The 19,372-nt window shown below is 37.8% G+C and overlaps 1 protein-coding gene across 5 annotated transcripts in view; it reads right to left on the minus strand.

Annotated features, from left to right (window-relative positions):
• Nucleotides 1–19,372, minus strand: part of LOC110026599 (serine/threonine-protein phosphatase 4 regulatory subunit 2) — a 63,038-nt gene that overhangs the window by 10,750 nt on the left and 32,916 nt on the right. For 4 of the 5 annotated variants that reach the window (XM_020727623.1, XM_020727610.1, XM_020727618.1 and 1 more), the window contains exons 4-5: nucleotides 11,269–11,317; nucleotides 11,045–11,159 (exon numbers count right to left, since the gene is read on the minus strand). In XM_020727623.1, the coding sequence (XP_020583282.1) occupies nucleotides 11,045–11,159; nucleotides 11,269–11,317 (164 nt within the window). The remainder of the gene's footprint in view (nucleotides 1–11,044; nucleotides 11,160–11,268; nucleotides 11,318–19,372) is intronic. The other variant, XM_020727631.1, reaches the window with a different exon arrangement.

Here is a 19,372-nt window from a genome sequence, read left to right on the forward strand (position 1 = left end):
TGTACTTATTGTGTATGTGGATGACATCATTCTTACCGGTGATCATACTGAAGAATTGACAAAGCTGAAGAAGTTTCTAGCCCATGAATTCGAAATCAAGGACCTCGGAGACTTGAAGTTCTTCTTGGGAATGCAAGTTGCAAGATCCAAAATGGGGATAGCTGTAACTCAAAGGAAGTACACATTGGATCTATTGAAAGAAACTAGCATGCTTGGATGCAAACCAATAGATACTCCAATAGACCCGTATAAAAAGATTGGAATGGAGAATGATAGTTTACCTGTCGACAAAGGACGATATCAGCGGTTTGTTGGAAGACTTATTTACTTATCCCACACCAGACCAGACATAAGTTTTTCAGTAAGTATAGTAAGTCAATTCATGAACTGTCCTACTGAAGAACATATGGGAGCTGTCAACCGTATCTTAAGATACTTAAAGATGACACCTGAGAAGGATTATTATTCAAAAAGAATGATAATCATAAGGTAGAAGTCCTTACTGAGGTTGACTGGGCAGGAGATATATCCACCCGACGATCAACCTCTGGGTATTTCTCGTATGTATGCGGCAATCTAGTGACATGGAGAAGTAAGAAGCAATCAGTGGTATCTCGGAGTAGTGCAGAAGCAGAATACGGAGCACTGGCGCTTGGTATCTGTGAAGGAATGTGGATCAAAAGATTTCTCAGGGAGCTTGGAATTGTGGGAGAAAATTCTATCAAGATGTTCTGTGACAATCAAGCTGCAATCAGTATCGCAAAGAATCCTGTTCATCATGACCGAACGAAACACATCGAGATTGATAGAAACTTCATTTCAGAGAAGGTGGACAATGAAATCATTGAAGTGGTCTATACTCCTTCTAGAGACCAAACCGCAGACATTCTCACCAAGGCTCTCCCTAAGACCAGTTTTGATGAGCTAACCAACAAGTTGGGCATGTACAATCTGTACAACCCACCTTGAGGGGGAGTGTGGAATTATGCTCATTATTATTTACGTTATTCTATTTAGTACTTGCTATATTTTGTCATGGTATAAAAATGGTAATTCTTTAATTATAGGTATTTATGTTTATTCCATAATTATAGGAATTACTTAACTGTAGGAAGATTTCTTTCCTCCTTTTATCTATTTGTAGGTGTGGAATTATGCCAAACACTGATCCATGCAGCACTAGAGGTGTAAGTGAGTCAAACCGACTCGTGAGCCAGCTCAAGATCGGCGCGATAAGTGGCTGATGAACTAAGCTCAATGAGCTAACAAGCCAAGCTCAAGCCAGCCCATTTACTATTGTAGTCAAGCAAAACAAAACTTTTACTGTTTCTGCAGCCACCAACCCTCCATACCGCCTTTCCCAATCATTATGGCGAACCTTACCAGCCTCTGCTGCTACCAACTGCTTGTCCACCCTTCCACATGCCGCTACCAGCCTCCAAAAAGTCCACTTTTGTAGTTTGCTCAACTGTTAACTGTTGTTTCAATTTCCCACACCTGTGGCCAAGCCATCCTTTCTCCTCCTTCCCATCACAGCCACGACCTACTACGTTCCTGACATCCCCGTCTTCCAACCTGCAGCATCCCACCTCCTCCTATCTTTGCTACTTTCTGCCACTCCACCGCAGTCTCCCCTTCCTACATACTGCCTCCAACAACAAAAAACCACCCTCCCGCATAACCGCCCGCCTTCACCTTTAACTTACAGCCCTAGTTGAGGGAGAGTTGTGATTGTTGTTGTTATTTCCCTTTCAGTGTGTCATTGTACTGCAGATTGACTTTTTCAGTTATAATATTGGTTGCTTATTGTTGCTTAGGGTTAACTCTGGTATCAAAAATCTACTGCTCTTTATGAATTTTTGGTAGATTTACTAAGAATGGAGAAAATAATATACATAAAATAATTAAAGCAAGAGAATGGAGACACGACCCATGACAAAATTAAATGAACTAAAGTGAAGATAAATCTTACTTAAATATGAAAAAAATCAAGGAAAAATGAAATGTTATTTTGAAAAATAATTAAATAGGATCCTTAATAAAAACTTATTTGATAAGAGCATGATTAATAAATCCATTAAGCATTTGTCAAAAAACTTATGAACGAGAATTTGAAAAGTGTGAGGTGATGATGTTGAATTGATTCTGACCAATGATGAGAAATTACATAGTCAATTCAAACACTAATTTTATTTATATTATCTAACTGAATAAAAAATAAAAAAAATATTCATTCGAACTCTATTGCATGCAAATCCAGCTATATGTGTCATATTTAACAATGGTTCATCCTGCCCTGCCTATCTCCCTTATTTTTTAAAGAAAATAAAAAAATAATAACCTAGTTCCATCATTCTTATTAGTTCTACATGATCCCTACAACATTTTCGCAAGCCAATCTCTCCAATTTCTCTCACTGCATCATGAAAATTGCCCGCTTGCTGATGTGGGGTTGTTGGTGGAGGCTGGCCAGACCGGCCTAGCTGGGCCAGGTCCAGCTTCCTGTTGGACTGGCAGACCCAATTGTGGGGCTGAATTACCGTCCCCCTCCCCCCTCCCCCCTCCTTTTCTTTCCTTTTCCCTCAAAATAATTCTTTCATTTTCCATAAAATCTCCTATTATAAATCATTTTTTATTATATTACTTCCAATTTATTCTATTTCCTAATTGAAAGCATTGTCTAATATAATTCTTAATTCATCTTATCTATAGGGGTTGTTTTTGCTTAGAAAATGAGGTTTTTTTGTTGTTTACGAATTCAAAGTTCTGTTTGGACAGCCACCGGGAATCTTTTTTCCCCTTCGAGGGTTGTATCCGATGGTGAGGAAGTGCTCTGATTTTCCTTCGTCTGAGGAGGTGATCGTCTTCACGGGTCCGGGTGGTGGTCCGGCTGTAGCTCGACCCCACCGAGATACTTATCCATCCTTCTGACCCTTCTTGTTGTCGTTAGCCTACCTCTCTACTCTACAGCAGACTGCCTACCCTGCTGCTGTCCTGCAGGGTCCTTTCTCTTGCCGTTTCTTGTGCCGACCCTCTTTCGGCCACCCTCCCGACTCATCCCAGCAATAGCCCCTTGCCGCTCACCTCTCTAGACCCCCCTCCCAACTCTCGAACAACAATGCAACCCTTTTCCCAACGGCTGCCTATCCCTCCTGCCACCACACTACAACTCCAACCCTCTTTTCTAACCGTCGTCCAGCAACCTCCATCCTTAACCCCCTGGATGCATTTTATTATTTGTGTTGTCTTGTTTGTTTGTTGTTTATTTTCTGTTTTCCGGTATAGTGTTTGTAATCCCTTTAGAATTCAATAATCATATTGTCTTTTTATTCATGGTTTGGGTTCCTTCGATATCATTTGCCTCTCTATTCCTCTCTACATTGCTTAGAACAATCATCAAATTAGCACAACTTGCTCACCCAATCTCCCCAAATCTACCACTCTCACGAACGCCTTAGGTTCCATATCACCGGCAATCAGCTAGTTCTCTTTCACCATTGACCTCACGCTCCATATCTCAAAAACTTCTCCCCATCACCCCTAAACCATGCAATCTCCTCGTCACTCTGCGAGAACGATGCTCGTGTCTCTTCTTCATCACCCTCACCTCAACCAATTCACATGTATGCTCTTAGTACTTGAGTGCATACTCCTTACCTTCATCTCTCCAATAATCGCTCTTCTATTAGGAAGATCATGTCCATGTGAAGCACCATGGTAGTGGAGCATGCGTAGTTCATGAAAGGAGATAAGTGAAGACCATTATATCTTTTGGGATAGGCTCGCTTAAGTTTTTAGATATGCTAATTCAAAGCAGAAAAAATTGTCAAAAGTTCAATTGAACCAACACAATTACTTTGGATATAATGGATATGTTTCGAGGAATTGCATTGCCAAATGTTGCATCTTTTAAACAAGTTTTAGGACTATAGTTGACCAGCATGCTTTAGTGATAGCATTCAAGACCATAGACTACTAAAAACTTGTGCACTGCTTACATTTTTTTTTTCCGTGGTTGGCGATAAGAATGCATCGATAATATATCAAACTTATTGTGATGGAAATAGCTTTGCTACTAAACAATTGGAAGCTGAACAAAATGGCAACGTGATATTCACATTACTTGCCTCATTTAACATGCGTGAAATAGAGACATTTGCCATCCAAGCAAAGGCGTATGAGTGACGAGAGCTTCCCACACAAACATTATCACAGTACTGTAGCTGCTACAGTACCAAGGGATTTAGTATCGCGATAAACGGGCTGAAACAGTCCCATTTTCCTTTCTTATGCTTTCTTTCTTATTATCTTTTATTCTTTTTTAGTCATTTCCTATATGTGTGTTGCATTAAAGTTTGGAAAAAACGTTTTTACATGTTTCCATTTAGGAAAGTCGTTGGCGTCCATTTCTCCCTTCGAGGGTTGTATCCGATGGTTTGAGTGTTGCCTCGACCTGTATCTCTTTCCTGATGCGGTGATTATCTTCCCTATCCTCCCTTCCACATCCCTTCCAGGTCGCTTCTGGTTGCTCCATTCTTGATGTTGCCACCCGAAACAGTGACTATTGCTGTTTTTTTCCCTGCAATTTCCCTCATTTCCAGCCACCTCCCTTCCTTCCCCACCTTGCTAACATTCCGCACAACTGCCTCCACCCTACCCCAGATCCTCGCTGTCGTCATCCAGATAACAGCAAATATGCTCTTTTCCGGCTTTCCAACCAACATTCCGACTTGTTGCAGCCTGGACTGCAGCCTATCTTGCTATTCCTGCAGTCCCCGCCTGTTGTCCCCAAACCGCCAACACTCCTCTTATTGTCCTGCAGTCTACAACTCTTCCCCTTCACCGTTCCTCGTTGACCTAGACCTCTATTTGATACTGGAGGAAAGCCCAAACCATACAACAACAATAAAGCCAAAACCATAATAGAAAAAAAAAATTATTGCTGAACTTCAAAAAGAATACAAACACCGACTCCTGATAATATGAGAATAACAACAATACAAACACGAAAAACACCTCAGGTTGTTAGTGAGGGTGGTGTCCGGCAGTTGGGAAGCATGTCAAGGAATCGATTGGAGGAGACGGGCGTAACAGGAGGCTGGAATGAGGGCATTGCAGTCAGCGGAGTGTTGTGAGGGTGATGGCAGCAGCTGTACACGGACTTAGGGGCGGCGGCAAGGGAAAGCAAGGAATGGGCAGCAGGTTCTGTGGAGCAGGGAGGTGGGCAGCAGCAAGTGGAAGTGGTGAATTGCGGCTGGGCAGCTGAAGGATAAATACCTCTTCGGAATCGAGCTACAACAGGAGCACCACCAAGACCCTTTGAGATAGTTACCACCTCAGACAAGTTACAGCCGGAGCAACTTCTCGTTGTCGAGTATAACCCCTGAAGAGGATGAGCGCCTCAAAGGTAGAACTCATAATTTTCCACTCATCCAAAAACTCTATGGTATTTAGAAAACAACACCTATAAATATGGAGATTAGGAGATAGACTAGGCAAGAATTAAAGAGGGGGTGGGATGAAAAATGGAATTTAAAATAGGCTAGAAGTGGAAGGTGGTAGATAAGAAAATGAATAGGGAGGAGACTCTTTATGGAAGAGAGTGAAAAGGAGAGAGAGAGAAGCTAAAAAAGCAAGAAAGATCTGCGGTTTTTGTAGTGGCAACAGTAACCGTGGGCGGAAAGCTCTTGTGTCAATCTCCCGGAGTTGGAAAGCTTCGACCTCATTTGTCGAAGCTTTTAGGGCAGAAAGATTTTGATGGGGGGGTAGCGGAGGATCTAGGGAACCTTAGGAAAGGATTAGAGTTGGGTTGGCTCGAATACCAAACGATGCCAAAGATAACCCAAACCACGACTCTAACAACATAATATTATTGTTGATTTTGAAGGAAGTACAACATGTACTCTCAGACGAAAAACAATACAAACATGCGACGATAATATAATAAGTAACTAAGCAATAAATAATAAAATAAGTACTAAAGAGAGCAGGGACAGTCCTGGGCAGCGTTGGATGGTGGTTGAGGGTTTGATTGGGAGAGCGGTCCCCCTGCATCGCGATGGCAGGACGCGAAGTTCTGCTGCTTGGTTCAGCGTCTTCCTTGGGGCGGGACGCGAATCTGGAGGAACGTTCGCCGCGGGTCGAAGCCCATGGCCCGCATTCGAGGGAGAATTGTTCGTAGCGCTCGACCATAATACCCCTCCTCGACGTCGAAGCTCTCATGGCGCCATTCACTTCCAGCTCCCAAAGAATGTGAAGCTTGCGGCGGAGACTGGAGTAAAGATCTGAGAAGACATGGCGGTCGCAAAGGAGGTCGGAGGAGGAGATGGTGTTAGTGACTCGACAAATGAGGTTGGAGGCGGCAGCTTAGGAATTGTCGGCGGCAGCTTAGGAATCGTCGGCGGCCATCTATCCCGACGGCCATCTATCCGAGCTCAGAATAGGTAATTACTTTCATGTGACGTTCGCGAATTTGATGAGAGTGTGTGGAGCGCGAGAGGCATTGGAGAAACAAAGGTAATTGTGCTCTTGATTCGTATAACTTTTTTAATGCTTACTTTGTCCTTCCTCCTCTCCGACCATCGTCGGTTGTTGCCAACCGTTTCTCTGTTGGCGTTCGTAGGAGAGATGACTTGACTTAACGCCAGTATCTTTTCTCTTCGACATCCTTTATTTTTTTCATTGAAACTCTGTTCTTCTACATTTTAGTGTTCATCGTAAGAACTTGACTTAACGCCAGTATCTTTCATAATTTCAGAGGCAGATTCTCTCCAGCTGCAAGGACAAGTAAAACATGGGAGCTTGTTCCTTTGTGTCCCAAAGATTAAAAAGAAGATTAGAACTTGTTCTTCCCTCAAATCTAACTACTTCATCTTACCCATCTTTCAGGTAATTTGTTATCATAAGATTCAACTGTTCTATCCATTATTTTTTCAAACCTTATCTTTTCTTTATCTTATTTTGCCCAGGGGCTCTCCTGTCAATCATGAGGACTTCAATTTCTTCAGCCTATATGAACATCATTGGGCCTTCAAAAGTTTTAGATGCAAATCTCTAAAATCCTCCTAATTTTCAGAAAATAGAAATATGTAGATGCACATACGCCCATTCAGGTGAGAAAAAATCTATGTTGATATTTGAATTTATCATGTCATTTGGGATTGTTTAAAGCTATAAGTTTCTTTTGAAATTCAATTATTTAAAGCAAAATGTTAGCACAAAATTTATCATACTAGCTCGCAAATCCACGTGCTATGATAGCATATGATAACAATTCCACTCAAGAGTGGCTCCTTGACACGGGAGCTACCTCTCATCTCATCTCTGATCATACACAATTACACAACAATCAACCATATTGAGGATCCCAACACATTACATTGGGTAATGGTCTTTAGTTAGGTTAGTTGGAAGAAGTTGTGTGAACCTATCTTTGTTGGAGGGTTGAGTTTTAAAGAACTTCATCATCTTGCTAAAGTAATTTGCCTGAAAATTTGGATCAAATTCAAAGCTAGATCTTCACTGTGGAAAATTTCCATGCATAATAACTATTGTAAAGGAGTGCATCCTATACTCATTTCTATAAAAGTTGGGGACTCTAGTGTGGAAGGGGTTGCCGAAAGTTAAAGGCAAAGCTAAATCTTTTATTTTTTAGAATTTTGAACAAGGCCTTTTAAAGGGACAATTGGTTCATGTAGGAACATTGCTCTAGTGATGGAGGATTATTTCACTACATTGCATGGAGTTTTGTCTTCGATTATAAGTTATTTTCGTTTATGTTAACATTGTAAAGTATGTATTTTGTTCTCCTGCTTGCTACGGTGGGGTTACTCATATACCAACTGCGAGCATGCTTTTGAGATCTAAAAGTCTGTTTTTTTACTTTTTGATTAGAAGTGCTTGCTTGGTTTTCATGAATTGTGGTTTTCTTTTTCCTTTATCATTTTCGGTACTCACTGTTAAGTTAATTGGGCATCTGAAAGTTTCGGAATCAAATTCTGCTTTAGAAGTACTAAAAATATCACTGTCACAGTTTTGTTTTAAACAGTTTTACCAAACAGAGGTAGTATGGTCATTTTTCCAGAAACAGTTGCCCCAAAACTATTTTTACACGTTGCATCAAACAGAAAACCAGCTTCCCCGCAGCAGCTTGCTGGGGTAGCACAGCTGCAGCTGAAAAGCTGAGAAGTTGCAGCTGGGCCAAACAGAGCTTGAGGCTCCGTCGAAAGGGTTGGGGAAGTGCTGGCGCAGCTTAGGAAGGTGTCGAAGTGAACGCCAGCGCAAGAGGATTGCTAGGGACGAGCTGCTGGTACAGTAGCCTGCTGGAGCGACCAACAGGGAAGGCGCATCTTAGGAAGGGTTTGCGGAGGCTGCGACGAACATGGAAGGTGCACGAACGGAAGGCAGCAATTACAGGAAGACTAGGTGGAACCTGGAGATGCGGCAACTGACTTGGATAGGCACAGAGAGGACCGGTAATGTCTGAAGAGGGGCTAGGAAGAAATGGAGGGCGTTGCGGACTGCTAGATGAGGCATAGGAGTGGTGGGCAGCGATAGTATAGCGAGGTAATCACAGCCTCAAGCGAGGTACAGCCGAAACATCTCTCACCGTAAGATACAGCCCCTCGGGAGGGGAACGCCGTCGTGGCAAACCTGAAACCAAAAATCACATAGAAAAGTTGATTAGACATGAGAAAGAACATGTATAAATAGAGAGGAGGGGAGACAACCTTGGAAGGAAGGAGGAGAAAAATTAGTAAGGGCTTAAAGGGGCGAGCAAAGGCTAGGAGGAGGGAGTGTGGCAACGACTAGGAGGCGTGGGATTAGGGCACAAGAAAGAAAGGATCGCGGAAGCAAAGCGGAGCGGGATCGAGAAAAAATAACTAACGGACCAATCCGATCCAGCAGGGGTTGTTGGACCGAATTGCTCTCATTTACGCCGGTTTGATGTGCTGAAGCAGGGAGCGAGAACGAGCATGCTGCATCATTGCTTCACTACCAATGCAATTCCAGTCCCTCATTTGAGTACATAAATTGAATTGAGAAAGCACTAAAGTGGTCATATTTAACTTCATTCATTCAATAGCAATAATTCAAATCGTCATCATAGAACATATTCATATAAATAGTGTTATAATCATAAGGTCAAACAATTAAATGCAAATCGAATCATATCTAGTAATAACAAACTTAAATTTACATAGTCTAATCTAAATATGATAATACATAATCTCATAATTCAAATTTTGAAAAAAAAAATCATAGACATGAATGGTGATGCAGTGCATTATAGGCATGCCACAAAGCCTATGACGCATAATTAAGGAGAAATCCAAGTATAAATGTAAATGCAATTGTTCAAGTGTACAAGTTATACTTTAAGACATTTTGTAGTCTAGTAAGTGTATGTATTTGGTCTAAAACTTCCTATATTATTGAGCGTCGAAAAGGTATAAATTTATATATTTATATGCCAAATACATCTAAGGTTCATAATATGAAAAAATGAAGGTAAAAATAATCCAAAACTAACCTCTTGGTTAAATTTTCCTAGTCTTGATCCTTTTGGACTCATAAGTTGGTAGGAGCCACATGGACGTCGATAAGTCAAATCCAGCATGAGGGGGCAGCCATGGAAGGTTGCTAGTCAATCCAAATTAGCAATATTGTGATCAAACCACTCTCATAAAAAAAAAAGGGTGTGCCTCTGCATCACCAAGTAACCACACAACCACCTCCTACAGTCAAATAACCATTACAATTCCCTAGGAATTTCAAACTTTTCAATGAAAAAATTGAAAGGGGTCGACACTAAAAACATCTCTTTTCTGTCAATAATTTTCAAAGATGGCTTGAATGAATTTTAAAATTCATTGGTAAAACAATTACTTTCTTTAGCCTGGTGGCTGAGAGGCTTTCCTTCGATAAGATTTTTTTTTTTTGGGCATTTTTTTTTTTTGTCAGTAAGTTCTAAATAGACTCATCCCTAACCTGTTTATTTTAATTTCATCTACCATCACATCATAGAAACCTACCTTCTCTTTTTAAAAATTTGGAAGATACGTTGAGTTCTCCAAAATTGGCCTACTCTATGTTAAAAGACCTAGTCTCAATTTAGCCCTCCTTTGCCCAGCAAATATTTCTTAAAAAATTGCAAAAAACTCCATAACCATACTGCAAACATCTCCACGCCTCAAAGTGTTTCCAACCATCTTATATAAGAAAATTTATAAAAAAATAAAGCAAGGTGTCAAATCGGCCATATTAGACTTTTTATGGACTAGTCTTGCTACTTCTTGTAATTCCCAAACTTAATTTAAAAAAATCCTTAAAACTCCATATCAATACTTTAAAATTTCCTATGTCATCTCGAAGTGATTTCAAGTCCACTGAACCCTCCATCTAAAAAGGCTATTTGTCCAAAGTTAAACATACACGAAATCGATTAAGATGGGTTCTCATGTTCTGGCTGAAAGCTAGTCACTCCATCACCCTCTAAACTCTTCCAAAACAATTCATGGGACTCATAATGGATTGGATAACTACGACAGCAAGCAAAAGCCATGGGATGATTGGTTTATGGCTTATCAAGCTTTATAGATTATTTTGGCTTATTTGAAGGTTTGTGCTGCATCAGCTAGATTTTTCCTAAGCGGTCATTTCCATCATGCTGTTTATGGCTCATCCATATGCATAGCAATTGGCAAGTAGTATCTAATATATTCTAGCTAATGCATGCTGGAGATGCTTAGGAGCGGTTTTGGAGCACTTTTATTTTTTATTTTATTTTGTTTTGTTTATATTTTGATTTGAAGCAAAACATCATTTGGCATGTTTAATTACAATATGGTTATTGTTGAAAACACTCAAATCACCTAAAAACTATTTTTGAGTATTTTTAAAAATACATTTATTTGTTTTTAGAAACAAAAAATAAAAATAAATTAAAAACAAGTTAAAAAAATATGTTTTCAAGAATAATGGAAAAAAATCAAAAACAAAAAATAAAATTAATCCCAAACAAGCCCTTATGTTCTGAAATCACCTTCATCCAATCTCTTAACTAACTCTGGATATGTTTCGCCAGACAGGGTACTCTGCTGCAATTCAGTGTCGCTGCCTACCCGAGCTTCAGGGTATTCTGCTAATACCTTCATTGACTAACTGAAATTTAGATCACGTTTACACAAGTGGGATTGATTAATCCCATAACTAGGAGCTCCAATTATGAAGTCAAGCAGGCATTTACTCCAGCATAGCTAGACATACCTGCTTCAGTTGGAATGAAAGCATGTTCTTCAACTCATCCCAATCATGCCTGCAGTCGAGTTTTTATGACTGGCATTAAATTATGTAAAGCTCAACATAATGTTTTCTAGCATTTCTGAATAATCCATACATTACTCAAAATTTAAAAAAATAATACCTATAAAACAGAAATGCATAAGGACAAAAAGAAAAAGCAATTACACGAAATCTCCGCCACAAAGAAAGCAAAAAATTTCAAGAAATGCAGAAAGAATGGCATCCACATAATAACCAGCTATTCTATTAATATCATTGTCGCAATTATAAATCAGCGCAGAGAGTAAGAAACAGTAAGAATATGCTTTTGGAAAAGAAAATCAGAAAAGAATGTAGTAATGTCCCTTGCCTAGACAACGTATTGAAATACTTTCGATTCAACGCAAATAATAATTAGGGGTGTAAGCGAGTTGAGCCTAGCTCGAGTCATGCCTAAATCGAGCTCAGCTCTCAGTCAAAATGCAAACTCAAGCTCGACTCTCAATAATGATAGCAGGCTCAAGAGTCGGCTCGTAAGCTCAAGCCAAAAATTATATTATCAAATGAACACACCATAAAAGGCATCGATGGCCAGAAGAGTGCCACAACAGCTTGTCGGAGAATGCATCAATGTAATCATCGATTAGCTAATCAAGCCGGCTCGTGAGCCAACGAGTCAAGCCTAAATGAGCTTGAACCAGAGCTGTTTAAATACTAGAGCTTTTGGCTCGATAAGCTCTGACTCCCAAGTTCGTTAATGAGTTAAGCTCGAGCCTGCTTGGCTCACTTACACCCCTAATAGTAATTAGCTACATAAGTCATCTTATCCAAACATTAGAGTATGCTTAATCAATTTTTCTTCAATTGATTCTACTATAGCTAAATCGTTTTCAATTGCTTATGAACAAGTGAAGCTCGACCAACCATTTTTCTTTGGTAGCCCCAGGAACAATTGGTTATTTGGTATAAATCAAGCATTACGAGTGGGGGAAGGAATGGATGTGAACGTTTCAACTTTATAAGGAGAATCGAAATCCCCATTTCGAACCAAAACAACTTCAACGCCCTGGGAAGCAGGTAGATACTAGATCGAGACGAGGGTTCCAAACCTTCTGATCGAAGAAAATGAAGTCGAAGACAAAGTACTTGATCAAGCGGCTTGAGGAAAAAGAAGCGACGAAATCGTGTGATGGGTCGAAGATAGCACGCGAGCGATCGACCGACGTTTGCGAGCATTTTGTCATTCGGAAGAAGGGATCGAGCGATCCTTGTGTTCAATTTGTGCAGGCGGCAGCATCGACAAGCTAATGCTTGTGAAGGGGAAGGTGACGTTGGCGATCGAAGTCGAAGGAGGTAACGTTGTAGAGCAAGCTTCGGCTTCGTTGGGCACAAAGAAGCAAGCAATGCTAAGGCTTAAACGTCGAAACTGTGCCAAGTGAGTTTATGATCGAGCCTTAGAACCTTGAGAGCTAGGAAACAAATTGGTTTCAACAGAGAAAATCCTAACTTTAGTTTTACTATTATTTTAAGTAGATGTTATTAATATAAAAAATTCATTGAAGAAATATCAAAAGCATGTATGAATAATAAATTCTTGTAAAATTTTAAGAGAATGAAACCTTGATAACATAGGTTTATAGTATGTTCTTTAATACGAAGAATTTCAGTATGCATATTTTGTAATATAAGAATTTCATAAGAATTCATATCAAACTTTATTTAGTGAAGTTTTATTAACCAACTAGAATGATTACTCAATGAATGTCTACCATCAAGTTTAAAATCTTTAATTATAATAAATGTAACTTCATGAAATTATTTTATTCAAATGTATATTTAGATAACCATTATTTTATAGCATAATAAGTGAGTTATATTAATTTTACTTTCAATATCTCTTATAGGTTAAATGATTGTAATGGACGAAGATTAATCATGTTAAATAAATAACAAATAAAATAAATTCTACTAATTAAAAAAACTAAAATTTAGGGTACATGAAAATAATTATGATAAATCGATTACTAGATTTTTTTTTAAAGTTATATTACTTTTAGAGAAAGAGAAATTTAAATATTACTTACATAAGTAAAAATATGTCAAAATAATTAAATAATTAAATAATTTGATTAATTATAGTGATGTTGGAGTTAACCAAAAATCCAATAAAGCAATTTTCTTTACTCAAATCAAGGTTACAAGTTTCAAAACCGCTAGGGCCAGAAAGGAGGATGGGATCCTTGGACAGTGAAGAGGTCGGCTCGGGGAGGTGTAGGGTGTTGGTGGAAGTAGCAGGCAAAGAGGGAAGGGCTTCACAGGAACTCCCGCACTCGCCTCCTCCTCAACGGCATCGCCCATGCTGTTGTTGATACTATCGCAGGCTTCATCCAACTATACAATTGTTTGTCTTAAAGTATGAGGAAAACCCTAGCTTGCGCTCGTAGGTCCTCACACTTGCCAATCAACTCTTCTGATAAGTTCTTGCCTCCCTCATACAATTTATAGGGCAAACTTACTTCATCGGCTTCCGACCCCCTTCGCTTCCTCTCCCATCTATTCATTTCCTCTCCCACTCTGTTCGGTTTCCTGACTCCTCACTTCCTCTTCTTCGATTCTTCATTTCCTCTCCCCCGGGTGACTAAAATGGGACGTTACATAAATAAAATTATAGGCCAACTCAAAATAACCATTTCGACAGTTTACAAGTGTGAGAATATTAAATTTAATCAAACAAGAAGAGAGACGAACATGAGAGCCAGAAGAATCATGCATGCAACTTTAACTGAGCCTGAGCATGTGAAGAAGAGAAGCGACGCGTGTGAAGAACAACTTCAAAACAGAGGTGGAGCGCAAGGGTGATCGAGTGCACCTAGGACAAGATGTTGAAGCCATCGGAGGAGAGATGCTTGCATGTCGATCTATTCGAGCGGTTTCAAGGTGGAAGAAGATCGAGCCTAGTGAGCATTACATGCTGGTTTGCGCAGAAGAGGAAAGGAAGCTCGTGTGGGGGAATAGGGTCAAATCCAGAACTTTAGGTGGGTAGGGTTATGTTATCAATTATAAAATATGTCATTTTACTTAATTAGATTATATTAATCATTAATATGAGAAATTTTTATTAAAATCAAAAGGTTGGGAAAATTTGGTTTGGAATTAGGAGAGTAGATGACAAGGGAGGAAAAAGATTTAAAGCAAATAAAATTAAAGTTTTAAATTTATTTATCTAAATTTGATGTTTAAAATAATATTAATGTTAGATCATATTAATTGTTGGTAGGAATCAAGATTTGAGATTTATTTGATAGTAAAATACAAAAAGTGATATTTTTTATTTCAAACAGGAGAAAAGAGGAAAGCAAAGGTTAGTTTTAATTTTATGTTAATGGCAATTACTTAAATTTAAAGTTTAGTAAGAAGTAATTTTAGAACATTGTCTTTGTCGGTCCCAAACTCGGATGTGAAAAGTGAAGGGTTGCGTTAGAAAGTTGACAACCGGCCTAAAAATTATCCAAAAAATCATGACATGAATCCTTTTGATCATTGTGTAAGTGCTAGGGCATCCCCTGGAAGCAACACGTTGTATGAGCTGAATAGAATGAAAAGTGTGTAAGGGTCGCTACACCGACGCCAGGGTGTACTTACGGACGAATGAGGGTAAAGAAGTTAACCCATGAAACTAATGAAACTAATATTAGGATGTGACTTTGGAACATAAATACTCTCAATGGTAAATTATTGAAATTAGTTGATATTATAATTCATAGAAAGATTAATATCTTATGAATTCAAAAAACTAAATGGGTTGGAGAAAATGCTAAGAAGATTGATAACTTGGGTTTTAAACTTTGGTATTCTGGTAAGAGTCACACTAAAAATGGTGTAAGTGTACTCATAGATAAGAGTTTGAAAAATAATGCTGTAAAAATTAATAGAGTTGGAGATAGAATAATAGTCATTAAGATTATTATTGATACTAAGATTTTTAATATAATAAGTGTTTTGCTCCTCAAGTAGATTAGATATAGGGTCTAAAGTTAAATTCTTGAATTACTTAGAAGACCTAATACAAATGATACCTCCTGAAGAAAGAATTTTTACTGGAGAAAATTTAAATGGACATGTCGGTAGAGTGGTAGAAGATTTCAAAAGTATTCATGGTGGCTACGGTTTTGGAGTGACTAACGAATAAGGTAGAGTCATTTTAGATTTTACTTTGGCATATGATTTTGTTATTGCTAATACTTGATTCAAAAAAAAGAGATGAGCATTTTATTATTTATTAGAATGAATCTAATAAAACACAAATTTATTATTTTCTTATGGGAAGAAGTGATCGTCGAGATTGTAAAGATTTTAAGGTCATTTCAAGTGAGGATTTATGTACCCAACATCAATTATTAGTTCTAGATTTTAAGATGAAGAGTTGTAAATTAAAGAATACTAGGACTCATCATCGTAGAATTAGATGGAGGAACCTAAAAGACAAATAAAATTATTTTTATGAGTAAAATTCAAAATTTTAAAATTTGGGATGTTCGTGAAGAAGCAAATGCTATAGGGGATAAAGTAACAAATACTATTAAACAAGTAGTTAATTATGTACTTGGAGAATCAAAAAAAAAATTTCTATAAATAAAAACAGTTGGTGGAGAAATACTAATGTGCAAGAAAAGATAAAATATAAGAAGTTATGTTAAAAAAATTGGTTTAAATGTAAATGCTTAGAGAAGTGGGAACCTGCAGGGAGTCTAAAAGAACAATATGTGACGTTAAAAATTCTGCTTTCAGTGATCTTTATAATAGATTAGATACTAAAGAGGGTAAAAAATATATGTATAAACTGTGAAAAATATATGTATAAACTAGCCAAACAAAGAGAAAAGAAAAGTAAATATTTAATTAATGTAAAGTGTATTAAAGATGAAAATTACTTTTCTTAGAGGAAGATATTCAACAAATACGATCAATGTAAGTAATCTTAATATCGTTAATACTAATAATAAAACTTCTTTATTTTTACAATCACATAAGTTAAAAAGAAGTTGATGATACTTTAAAGAAAACTAAAGGCAGAAAATCAGTAGGACCTGATGATATCCCAATATAAGTGTGGAAATATTTAAGCAATTTAGGAATTTCATGGCTTGATATCCAATTGAAGTGTGAAAATATTTAGAAGATTTGGGCTCTTTAGTATTTTTTAAAATACTAAAAAGATGCATGACATTATTTTAAAAACTAAAATGCCTGAGGAGTGGAGGAAGAGTATTTTGGTCCTCATTTTTAAGCATAAAAGGAATGCACGAGAGTGTGCAAATTATAGAGGAATTAAGTTGATGTGTCATACTTTAAAATTATGGGAGAGGGTAATTGAACATAGATTAAGATGTATTACAAAGATTTCTCATAATCAATTTGAATTTATGTCGGGCAAGTCTACTATGAAAGCTATAAATTTATGGAGAGGTTTAATGGAGAAGTTCAGAGATAATAAGGAGGATCTACATGTGATTTTTATTGATTTAGAAAAATTTTATGATAAGGTTCTAAGAGATATCCTCTGAAGAGTTCTTGAGAAGAAAGGAGTTGATATGACTTATATTCAAGTCATTAAAGATATGTATAATAGAGTTGTTACTTGTATTCGAACTGAAGGATGATTGACCAAATATTTTCCTATTTATGTTGGATTACATCAGGGATCGGCTATAAGTCCATATACTTTGCTTTAGTTATGGATGGTCTTACTGGACATTTACAAGAGAATGTACCTTGGCGTATTGTATGTTTTTTGCTGATGATATCCTTATCGTGGATAAGACGAGAGAAAAAGCTCAGAAAAAATTTGAATTATGGAGGTCTACATTAGAGTCTAAAGGTCTTCATTTGAATAGAACTAAAATTGAATATATGGAATGTAATTTTAAATTGGAGTCTAAAGGCCTTCATTTGAATAGAACTAAAATTGAATACATGGAATGTAATTTTAGCAGTAGTAGCTCTAGTGACAAAAGTGTAACTTTGGATGATCAAATTATTAGAAGGTGTGAACGATTTAAATATCTCGGGTCTATTGTTCAAAGCGATGGTGATATAGATCGGAATGTTAATAGTAGAATTCAAGCTGGTTGTTGAAGTGGAGGAATGCTTCGAGCCTTTTGTGTAATAGAAAAGTACCGCTTAGACTGAAAGGAAAATTTTATAAGATGGTGGTGAGACCTGCAATGCTATATGGCGTTGAATGTTGGCCTTTAAAAAAGAAGCATAATACTAAGTTAAGTGTTGTCGAGATGAGAATCATTAGGTGGATGTGGATGAGCGGCTTTGCACTTAGAGATAAAATGAGAAATGAATATATCTATGATACGGTTGGTGTTGCTCCTGTGACAGACAAAATTAGAGAAAGTCATCGTAGATGGTTTGGTCACATTAAATGTCGGCAATCCGATGATCCGATTAGGGGAGTAGATGTTTTAAATTCAACTTAAATTAGGAAAGGCATAGGTGGACCTAGGAAGACGTGGGCCTATGATATAAAAAAGGATCTCAATTTATTAGACCTGAATGAAAATATGACACTTAATAGGACGCAATGGAGAAAAAGGATTCATGTAACCGACCCCACGTAGTGGGATTAAGGCTTTGTTGTTGTTGTTGTAAGTAGTAATTTTAGATTTCTTTGAAATAAATATTAGGAATTTACAATTGAGAATTAGACAACACTAAGGATTCATTGGCACTATTGGAAGAAGTGGGCTAAATTATATTTATGGACTTCTAATTTAAAAGATATGTAAATATTTTAAGTAATTTGCTTTTAGAAAAACTTTAAGGATTTGAATAGAAAAAAATATAGATTTAAAAAGATGATTAAGAGAAATAATGAACAGGATAAAATGTTATTTTTTCCTTTACACACGATAAATAGAGGAGGGCCTCAAGGACTTGGTGGCTACAAGAATCATTGAAAAGGCTAATGTAAATAATTATGGTTCTAAATTTTAGTATTTTTTCTTATTTACAAATGCATTCTCGATTTCATTTATCTATATACTGTCGAGATGTGACTGAGATGGAAATAAAGTTGTGAAAATTAATTCTAATTTCCTTAATTAAGGAAATTAGAATTAATTGGTAAATCACTTTAAATTAAGGAAATTAGAATAAATTTGTAATCCCTTAAATTAAGGGAATCAGTTAAATAGTTTCCTAGTTTTTCTCCTTTTAATCTCCTATATAATACCTTGTATGATCAATTCAAAGAATAAGGCGAAATAAAAATTATTTCTTTGATTTCCCACATGGTATCAAAGCCCAGGCTCAAACCCTAGAGGACACCGTCTGTTGCCGCCATTCGATCCTTTCGGTTAGGGTCGGCTCTCTGCGATCTGCGCTCCATCCTCTTCGCTTAGTCCGAGAGGAGCAGCACGTTGTCGCTTCGCCTCGTCCGAGAGGAGCAGCAAGTTGTCACGAGGAAGATCGTCTTTTGTCGCTAATCACGCAGATTTGCGTTCTGCGATCTTTGCCGTTGAAGTACTTTGTGTTGTTTGCCGCTATGTGGTCACTGCAGAGCTTGCGATCTTTTTCCACTGTTTGTCGCTGCAATCTTGTGCCGCAGATCTTGCGATCTTTGCCGCTGTTTGGATTCTTTTTATTTGCTGCCTTAATTGCTGCAATTCTTTTATCCACTGCAGGTTGATTCTAGCCTTAATTGCTGCAAATTTTTCTTCTCCACCATGTCAATGTCCGAAACCACTATCTCCAACTACTCCAACCATTCTGAAGAATACAATGTTGTTCAGAAAATTGGAGAGTTGCAGAATATTCAGGCATCCAACAGGTTCAATGGGAAGAACTATCTCAAGTGGTCCCAAATTGTCTGCACATACCTAAAAGGCAAAGGGAGGATTAATCACCTACTTGGAACCGGACCAGAAAAAAGGGATCCAGCCTCTACAGCATGGGAAGAGGAGGATTCATGACTATGGGATTCTGTCGGCACTATTTTTGGTGTGGGGTTTGCCCGTAAGAAGCTGTCGGTCATCGGAATTGAAATCCCGTTGCCCGCTTCGGAAGGACGTTAAAAAAA

The sequence above is a fragment of the Phalaenopsis equestris genome, unplaced genomic scaffold (genome assembly GCF_001263595.1).
Source record: "Phalaenopsis equestris unplaced genomic scaffold, ASM126359v1 Scaffold000002, whole genome shotgun sequence".
Lineage (NCBI taxonomy): Eukaryota > Viridiplantae > Streptophyta > Magnoliopsida > Asparagales > Orchidaceae > Phalaenopsis > Phalaenopsis equestris.